General features: G+C 49.1%; 1 protein-coding gene across 1 annotated transcript; it reads right to left on the reverse strand.

Moving 5' to 3' along the window:
- Window positions 1-8,558: 8,558 nt before the first annotated feature.
- On the reverse strand, window positions 8,559-9,557 carry NPBWR2 (neuropeptides B and W receptor 2). The gene has a single exon (XM_072879449.1). It carries the CDS (start codon window positions 9,555-9,557, stop codon window positions 8,559-8,561), a length of 999 nt encoding a protein of 332 aa, XP_072735550.1.
- Between the last annotated feature and the right edge of the window lie 411 nt (window positions 9,558-9,968).

A 9,968-nucleotide genomic window follows, 5' to 3' on the forward strand; every position in this document is an offset into this window, starting at 1 on the left:
CCAAGAGTCATGGTGCTGCATGAGGAACAGAGATGGACTATAAGAAAGTAGAGCATGTGCTGTGTGATGCCAATGGGTGTTTGGCATAGGGGTTTTTTGGGGATGGGGATGTGATGTTACAGGATCTGCAGCCCCTCCTTGCCATGGCTGAGCTGCTGCACATCTATTTTGAGTGGCCCACAGTGGCTGCATGCACCTGCCCTCTTGCCATTTTAGACTGGGGCTACATGCCACCTTTGCTCAAAACACGTGATAACAGATGTGTTAAGGCCATAACTCATTATTTTGAAAGAAGGAATTTTAGGATTTTTTTTCAAGCAAAGGGACTGCTATTGGGGTGGGTGCACTTTAGGTCGAAGAGCCGCATGGCCCACAAACTCCCTTTGTTCCTTTTTTCAGTACCCTAAAGCCCGGATAAATTGTATGACAGAATGAAATAATCAATAAATAGAGCAACATGGTTATGTATCTTGGCAACGATGATGCTAATCAACCATGTAAACTGACTTTGCTCTCTCTCCCCCCCTTAATGCAGTGAAATCCCAGCTGTCTGCAGTAAAGGAGTGACGCTGGCTCTCAGCAGTGCTGGGGGACACAGACAGCCCTTGTCCCCACCTCTGCCTCTCCTACTACACACAAGGTTTCTGCTTCAGCAACCCAAAAACTCACTAAACGCTCCCTGGGGTAGAAAGGGCACAATAATATCCAACACCAGCTGGGATCACCTTCACTCCCCTGGAGAACACCTCTCATGTTCGGATTCTTGGGAATTTGGTCCTCCCGTGGTTAAGCTGCTGGAAGGGCCTCCAGGAGCAAACCCCATCGCTCTGTGCTGGCACATGGCATCACTTGGGATCTTCCTGAGTAATGAGCAGGTTGGATCATTTGTAGGTCTGTATAGTGTGGTGTTATACATGTCCTTGCCTCTTGCTCCTGCTTTGCTCTCAAATCCTTGTGCCTTTTGCAGTGTATAGGTGCTGGGTGGGAAATCCGGTCTGCAGAGCCCATGCAGGCAGCTGTTACTGGGAGGTCTCGTAACCTATGCAACCAGCCCACTCTTGCAGCAAAAGGTATTTTTTTCCTCCAGTATATGTTATTGCTGCAAAGGGATGTAGCTCCCGTGCGGATGGAATCCTCCTGCCTGCCTGCAGTGGTCAGGGAGAGCATCCGCCGCTTCCCTCCTCTCTGGGCCTGCAGCCAGGCAGGGTGGGCTGGAGCCAAGAGTCGAGCAGCACCAGCCCTGCCAAAAAGCAGAATTTTCAGCGTAGTGAAGTGAAGGATGAATCTGCAAGAAACCAAGCAGGAAACTTGATTTTTTCCAAGGAAACCACTGACAGAATTAACATCTTCCCACAGTCTGGTTTTTGGTTGCATCAGATTACCTTTCTCCTGGCCACAGAGAGGAGACCAAACCAAGTTTGGACTGGCTCTGTCCATTCTCTGAACATTGATTTCTCTGTGTGCTTTCAGTCTGCCATGTGCAGTGGCTGCTCCGAAAAGCTCATGCCATGCTGATTCATTCAGTGACGGGGAATAAAAACACAAGCTATGTAGTCAATATGAAATCAAGATTAATGGCTTTTCGGCTTGATTTCCTCTGTGTGAAACGAATCCCGTGTTGTGATCTGGCTATTTAATGTTTGTTCAATGTTAGGCATTAATAGCAACTTCTCCACATGCACAGGTCATTTGTTCACATATTTTGGACTTGCCCTCATCTCAGCCTTGTGCTGCTCTTGCTTTGCTTAACCACAGAGAAAATTCCTGGAGATAATCACTTGCCTCCAGGGTTTAAGCATAAAAGAGCAGAAAATGAGCCCAACCTCTGGTTCTGGTGTTTATCCTTGCTCCCTGCATTGCTGCGGCGGCTCAGAGGTGGGTATGGAAAGCCGATCAGGGCCGCTTTCCCGCAGTTTGCTTTGGCATCTGCACTGGGGTTCAGTTTGAATGCGCTCGGCTGGAAAACTGCCTCTTGTCTTTTGATGAGCGTGTGTTAGCGATGCTACTGAGCCCTTCTGCCCTGGGGCTATCCGCCAGGATGGTGTACGATGAGCTGCCCGGCTCTGACCTGTCCTCCACCGTGAAGCGGTGGCTATCAGCCTCATCTCCCTGGCTTATGATCAGCTTGGAAGGAAGAAGCTTAGCTGAGAGCAGCCCATGGCACAGAGGAGCCCGCTGTCTCCATCGCACAGCTAAGAGAAATGTAATTACATCCGTAGCATTTGCATCAATACCAAGCAGCAGCAGGCCGAGTCTCAGGGGAGGTTTTTCACTGTGTTGAAATCTGACTTTATTAATTACCAGCCTCTGATCTCATTTGAGGGTTAAGTTTATGAAACTGAATCCTTATTTCTCTGCTTTCCTTATTTGGCTGCCTTATTGAGTTTGGTACAGTGGATGGTTTGGAGCTCAGAAACTCCCAAGGTGTCTTGTTCTTCAGGCATGAGCTCTGCAGGGGAAGCGGTGGAGCAAGGGGAGATGATGGAGACGTACAGAAGTCCTGGGGAAAGACAGAGAAAGAAATTACATCTCAGGAAAACTGAAAATGGGGACAGTTGCCTGCTGCCAAAGATCTTACTCCCAAACTGTAGCTTGTTTTCCCCTCTCCGGGAATTCCCCCTTCCCACGTGGGATGCTGGTGGCAGCACCCAGAGCCATCCCCCATGCCCAGCGAGGGGACACTGCGGTGGGGTGCTTCAGCAGGGCCACCGTCAGCCGTCGGTGCAGGCTGGGCTGCTCACCTCCTCCCGGGAAAAGCTTTCCAGCCTCTCTCTCTTTATCCAGTGAGCACCGGACTTGGCTGTAGGCACTCACGGGAGTGACTGTTTTTTATCTAGACATCAAATATTTTTTTTTTTTAAAAGGGAAAATAGCCACTAAACAGCCCTTGAAGCTTCAGGCTAGTGTCTAATTCCACTCGAAGAGCTTTGTTAGATGATTGTAATACTTTTCTGAGAGAAAATAGAGCAATTGAGGCTTGTAATTAAAAGCTATTCAGACAGCTTTGATCTTTCCCTCTGCATCTTCACTTACCAAAACCAAACGCCAACGAGAAACTCTTGGCAATATTTACTGTCACCATTCTTGGCGTTCGCCTTTAAATTAACTCCTCTTCCTCCCTTCCAGCAAAAGGGAGGTGGGGGAAGAGAAATGCGGCAATGTGGCATGCGGCTTTTCAAGAGGGATTTCTTTGGAAAGAATTTTTTTGGAGGGTGCCTGGTGTCCATCATCACTCCATGCTGACAGCAAGTGTGGAGCTCCTCTGGAGGCCTCAGAGGTGCCCTGGATCAAGGGTTTATCACCCCAAAACCAGCTCCGGGCACAGCCTTGGCTGCAGTGGTGGTGTAGACGGGGTAAGACCCAACACAGTCTGCCCCAGGCATGGGACAGGGAGCTGCCAGCGCTGTGTCCCCATGGCCCACAGAGGGTCCTCAGACGACCTCCTGACTCACCGGAAAGGGACCCCATCCTGGGGAGTCCCCTTCCTTTCAGCAGCAGGTGGGAATGTCGAACCTTGAGGTGCTGAGACCCTCCGAAGGCACCAAACCGGGCTTGTTTCTCCCAGAACTAGCAGTAAAGCCGGAGGGTCACCGTTTCCTCAGGTTTGCAGTGGGAGCATCGGTGGCACATTAGCACATGACACCCGGGGGCTCCCAGCATCCCGTAAGTGTCCAGGCGAGTGCTACGGATAAGTCAGCCTGTACAGAAAAGGGACAAATTCTCTCTCTTGGATTGCTTTTAACAGTATCCTCTAGAGATGCTTCTGCTTCATATCGTCTCTGTTCCAAGTTTTTGCTCATCCATTTTTAATCTCTCTTTTCTTTTTTCCCCCATCTAAAGATGCTTCTGAGAGCCAGGCCTTCATCCCTCAGTGGGGTATTATTTCTTTTCTCACCTGAAATCGTGACCAGCAGTAGGAGACAGTGCGAGACTGCGTAAGTACCGGGGGATTATGGCTTCACGGGGGAACAAGCTGCAGCACAGCTTGGATGAGGACAATTGATTGAAACAGCCATTATTACTTGCTGCAGCATGAAGACTTAAAAAGCAATAGTAATTTCCGATCCCCGCCTCTTATCTCAGATGCCTGCATTTAAAGCCTGCGGTGGGAATATGAGCCCTGTATGAGCCTTAATTCCTGTTTCTGGGGTGGAAAACGGCTTCTCCCTCTCCCAGGGATGATGAAGCAGAGTCCTCCCGGGCTGCCTGTCCTCCTGGGTGCAGCTGGAGCGGGGAAGGAGATCTCCTTCCTGGAGAGGAGGCAGGCAGGAACCTGCTGCCTTCCTCTGTGCTGCTGCAGTGGGCAGGGGCAAGCGGAAAGCCTTCAGCTCCTGCCGTAACCAGGGAGCTGCGAGGTTACCCGGCACCTTTGCACTCATTAAGACATCCCAGACTGTCCCGGGAGGAAATTTCCCTGGCTTCGGGGCTGAGCCGGCTTCCCCGCTCAATGCACGGCTGGCTGGGAAGGGGGTTAGGATGGGAGGGAGCCGTGCAGGTCACTGATTCAGCCTCCTGCGGCCCTGCAGACCCTGGAAGGGATGCTTGGTTTAGAAGGGGGTTTATTTGGTGAATTGTTAAGGGGATTTATTTCCCTAATTCCAGACTTCAATTTGTGGCTAGTGTGGGCTGGTGTGATCCGCAGCAAGCCAGCCCCAGCAGCCTGGTGAAATTCAAATGAATGAGCAGGCGTGCAGGTTTTCCCTGGGGTGAACTTGTGCAACAGGTGGGCAAGTGTCTCCTTGAAGGTGGTTTCTCCTCTCCCAGAAACAGCCGTAGCAGCCTGGCCTCGGGTGCTGTAGCTCAGAGGGTCTGCCCAGGCATGGATAGCCCGAATTTGCAGCCTTCCCCACAGAAGCAAGCTAACAGCCTGTGTGGGAGGCTGAGCAGGGCTGTGGGAGATTCAGTGAAGCCGAGCTGAAAGCAGAGAGTGCCGCTTAGTGCCGCCGGACTGAAACACAGGGCCCCACCGGACGCTTCGCCGGCCGGCACACCGGCCAGCTCGGTGCACCGATGGGAGCCGGAGCCCCTCCTAAGCACGGGAGGAGACCTTGGCCAGAGCAAGCCCCTTCTCCCCTTGTAGCCTTGCACCCCATGAGAGCAAAGAGGAGCCGACACTCCTGTCTTAAGCATTTTACGTAGAGAAAAGCACAGAGGCAAGGAGGATGCTGTAGTAAGAGGAGATACTGAGAGATGGGGCTGCTCGTCCTCGGGGAGAGAGGGCTCGGGGGGATCTGAGCAATGTTTGTAAATGCCTGATGAAGGGTGCGGAGAAGAGGGAGCCAGACTTTTCTCAGTGGTGTCCAGTGGCAGGACAGGAGGCACAAACTGAAATATGGGAAAATTTCATTTAAACACAGGAAAAAACTTTTACTGTGAGAGTGGTGAAGTACTGGAACAGGTTGCCCAAAGATGTTTTGGCATCTCCATCCTTGGAGACATTCAAACTGACGTGGACATAGTCCTGGGCAATGTGCTGTAGGCGACCCTGCTCGAGCAGTGGGGTTGGACTGGGCAATTCCAGAGGTGCCTCCAACCTCAGCTGCTCTGTGATTCTGTGACAATCATGACATTTGATTCAAAGGGGAAAAGCTCCAGCAATGACACTGTCAGGTCTGAAAGTGGGTGACTTACAGTCGAAAGGTCCTTTCCACCTAATGAAATATATTAGGTTTTCCACCTAATAAAATATATTGTCTTTCCTACAGCCCTAACGCCAATGAACAGTGGCGTTGCAGCTAACTAGACATTTTGTGTGTGAGGTGGCATCATTTGAGTCAGTTTTCTGCACTCGGAGAAGTTTTTCCACCTGGGGAGCCCATTGCCAGCAGGTGGCAACCATGCTAAAGCAGTGGGTGCCCGTGATGCCTGCCTGCGCAGGCTGGCTCTGCTCCCTGGCCTTGCCTGGGCTGCTCCAAGGCATCATGAAACACCTCTGCACTCCCTCATCTGCTGATGGCACCTGCATCCTTCCCCGTGAAAGGGGGTCAGGACCACAGCACCCAGCTATCCTTCCAGCATCGGCCGCCTGTGTGGTCCCCAGTCCTCCATGTGCCAGGTCTTCCCCCTCTTCTCCAAATTCTTTGAGTCATTTGATACCTCTTGAGGACCAGCAGCACCTTCTAAGTGGAGCTGATCTCTTCTCCAGGTGCCTCCCTGTTCCTCCTCTTGTGACTGGGGCTTGCTAAGTGATCACCCCACACACCTGCACGTGCCAACACACACACACACTGTCAGAACCGGGTTTTGAAAAATCCTTGTGTTTGCTGATAGTTGCAAAGTGCAGCTAATGCGAAACAGAGATGAGCCATGAAACGTGGCCCTGGGAACCTTGTGGGCACTAAGTCTGGGGGGTTTAAAATTGTGGGATTAAGGACCCACCGCTGTGGTCTGTTCCTCATCAGGCTGGCTGAGACAGGGGATTCAGCTCTTGATCTTTACAGCAAGTTAATGTTACAGTTGGTATAAAAAAAAAAAAGTTCCTGGAGAAGTTTCACCTGGAAGAATGTGTTCTCCTTCAGTGTTCTTCCAAAGTTAACACCTTTAATAAAGAGAAGGCAACACAAGTGATCCTGTATTCACAAAACTCTCTCAGTTTTCTAAAAGGGTAAAATGAAATTGCCATCATGACATATTGAAGGTTGTTAATTTTGGTGTCAGAGCCCTGAGAGGACTGATAGGACTGAATTGCCCTGAATGGCCTCACCTGGGACCTCCATCCACACCCTCACCCATTGCTCCAGGAGCCCATTTAAGCTGAGCCCTCCAGCCTCCCTTCCTGCTTTTTGGAGGGATACCTGTTTCCTGCCCTGCCTCCTGGATGGACCTTGGACTCATGTTGCAGCCTTGTCTCCAGCCCCATTTTCTGGACAGACCTTGGATGACTGCTGTAGGTAGCTTGACTCCTGGATATGCTCTGGTATGTGCAATACAGCTGCTCTCCAGTCCTGTCTTCTTTTGTTTTACCTGTCCTGTACTTTCCTGGTGGAGTTTAGAGAGGTAGGAGCCCAGCTTGGTGCTTGTGGATCTGGGGAAAGCTGCAGAAGAAAATATTAACTGAGACAGCCTCCCTTACACCAGTAATATATATACTTTACAGGGATTAAAGGGTGTGAGAATAAGCTTTTCATAGACCTCCTGTAGCCCTACAAGACAGCTTACTGCTGTATTCAGCTGGGCATCACCCTCTAGGACAAGGGCTGGGAGCAGTTTTTGCAGAGGTGATGAGGGGAGGTAGTTTCTGGCATTGCTTTGGCAAAAAAAGTCCCCTTGCATTTAACAAGGTGCTTTGGTGGCTAATATAGAGCCAAAATGAGGGAGCTGGGGCACACGAGGTATCCTGGCTGTGGCAGATCACTACCGAGGACTGAATGTGGCAACGAGCCCTGCTCAGCTCTGCAGGTGGATGGTGGAGGTGAGGTGTTCCACAGCGGTGAAAGCTGGAAGATGTGGTGTGCTCATCCCACTGTCTGCCAGTGAGGGAGAGGTTCCCTTGCTGGGAGAGGGAGGATGGGGTTTCAATACATTTATGACAGTTCTTGAAGCTTTTGGTACTGTATTTCTGATTTCCAGACTCTTCCTCTCAGGTCCTGGTTCTGTTGAAGTACTTTGCTTTACTATTTACCTGTTAAAGAGGAATTTTCTGCAGTGCTCGTTAGGGTTTTTCTTGTGGCTTACAAAACACCTTAATTTTGTTATAAATCTACAATATTTTATTTTACAGTAGGTAAAAACATGGGACAAGTAGCATAAGTTTTCTTTGGTGAAAGAAGGACCAGTCTCTTTTTTTCCCATGAGGTTTATTTCATTAATTGCTCTTAAATAAATATATATTTGACACTTAACAGGAACAATTAGTTAAAAATAATTTCTAACACAAATTCCCACAGTTGCCATAGTATTTGTATGGTGTGGTGTTTAATGCTACTTTTGGGACCCAAATCTTGTTTTTGGTTTAAATTTAACTTGTGTTAAGAGTTCAGGAAAGAGGGAATTTGGGGTGGAAAATAGACATCCCTCAAAATCAAAACCAAAGCCATAACACACATGTGCATACATGGACATGAAAATGGTTAGTTTTCCAAATACTCATCTCGCATCCTCTGTCCACTTTATTGATATGTCATTGAAAGCGCTCGTTAGCTCTGCTCCATGAAGCAATCCTCCAAATAACATAGCTGTTAAAAACTGAGCATTACGTTAATCTGAAAGCTGGGCTCCAGCTTGTCTGTGCTGTACAGCAGATGGCAATAAAGGACCACTACGTAGTAGAAGTACACCTCTGAAGAGGAAGTTTTCTGTCCTTAATGCTTCAGAGTGTGCGATTTAAAAACAAGAATATAGAAATGCAACTTTGAGAAGTTGGGAGGTGCAGAGAGGGGAAAATGCAAGACTCACAAGTAAGCAGGACAAACCATGTGAATCATAGTGATAACCAGACACATTCATTACATGTAAATGAAGGAAAGAACATTGTGCATTCATTAGCCACCCCTTCAGTCTGCAAAGGTGCCCCTGCAAAGCCATGGGAGGGAAGGGATCTGCAAGCCCCAACCCGCTGTTCAAGAAGTCCTGCATTCCAGCATCTTCCGGAAACTTTTCCGAAAACTGTCATCCAGGAAAGCATATAAGAAAGGATTCAAGCACGAATTGGCATAGCTTAGGCTGGTGATGAAGTAGGATATACCGATGACCATGGAGGTCTGGGGCAAGTCAGTGGTCAAAGCCACAATGGTGGCCAAGTGGAAGGGCGTCCAACAGAAGAGACACACAGCTAGGACTATGAAGACCATAATAGTGACTTTCTTCTTGGCTTTGTCCAGGGCTTTAGCGTTAGAGTTCAAGTGCATGTTCCTTAGCTTGTAGAGCATCATGGTGTAGAGGATGCAGATGGTGGATACTGGAATGGCAAAGCCAAGAATGAGGGTGTAGATCCTGCTGGCTTTGAACCAAAACCTTTCAGGCTTGGGGAAATTGAGACCACAACTCTTGATCTCCAGGTCATCTATGTACACATTGGCAAAGATGATGAAAGGGAGAACTATGATGGTGACTAGGATCCAGATGCACAAACTGACAATCCTGGCTGCTCGGTATGTACGATGCGGCATCCTCTTGGACCTGACCGTAGCCAATACTACCAGATACCTGTCTATGCTCATCACTGTTAGGAAGTAAATGCTGGAGAAGATATTGTAGTGGTCTATGGACAAGATAACCTTGCAGAGGACTTCTCCAAAGGGCCAGTAGTGGAGGAGGTGTTCAGCAATATTAATGGGCAAGACAAGTGTGAACAAGTCATCAGCTATAGCAAGGTTCAGGATGAACATGTTTGTCACAGTCTTCATCTTGGGGGCCTTGAGGATCACGTAGATGACAGCAGTGTTGCCTGTGAGCCCAACAGCACAGATCACAGAGTAAATCACAGGGAGGACAACGTAGAAATCAGCTGCCTGCTCTTGGAAGGTGAAGTTGAACCTCATACTGTTGTCCAGGTAGCAGCTGTTGCCTGTGTTGCTGCAGGTGCTGTTAAGATCATCCCAAAGAGAGCTGTTTCCCATGCCTGCTGGTCACAGACTACCCTTGGATGTCATTGAAAGCCTTGCTAGTCCAAGAGGGGGAGCCTTTTTTCTGTGAGAAGCAGCTGCTATCTCATTCAGAAGTGGGTTATTTCCAAAGAGTGGGTTGTGAGGCAGCATGGACCATCTAACTTACCTCTCTTGTCCCCCACCATTGACGATGCTAGACTTTGAAGGGATCAGGGGCAAAAAAAAATTGAAAGACACATAAGGCTCCATGAACAAAGCCAGAGAATTATAACTCCCTATGTAAGTCAAGGAACTCTTCTCCCTGAGAGTATCCCAGTGAGCTGTGGTCTTTCTCTGCTGGGGAAGTCAAGTGGCTCCAGTTCAGCTCTCTGCACAAGAGTCCTTCTTGGGGCTGGCAGGAACAGGGAAGCCAGAGAGGAAGCT

The sequence above is a fragment of the Ciconia boyciana genome, chromosome 14 (genome assembly GCF_034638445.1).
Source record: "Ciconia boyciana chromosome 14, ASM3463844v1, whole genome shotgun sequence".
NCBI classification, from domain to species: Eukaryota; Metazoa; Chordata; class Aves; order Ciconiiformes; family Ciconiidae; genus Ciconia; species Ciconia boyciana.

What these genes read in the sequence shown, in the direction of transcription:
- NPBWR2 (XM_072879449.1), bottom strand. Translation starts at nt 9,557, where the DNA reads ATGGGAAACAGCTCTCTTTGGGATGATCTTAACAGCACCTGCAGCAAC.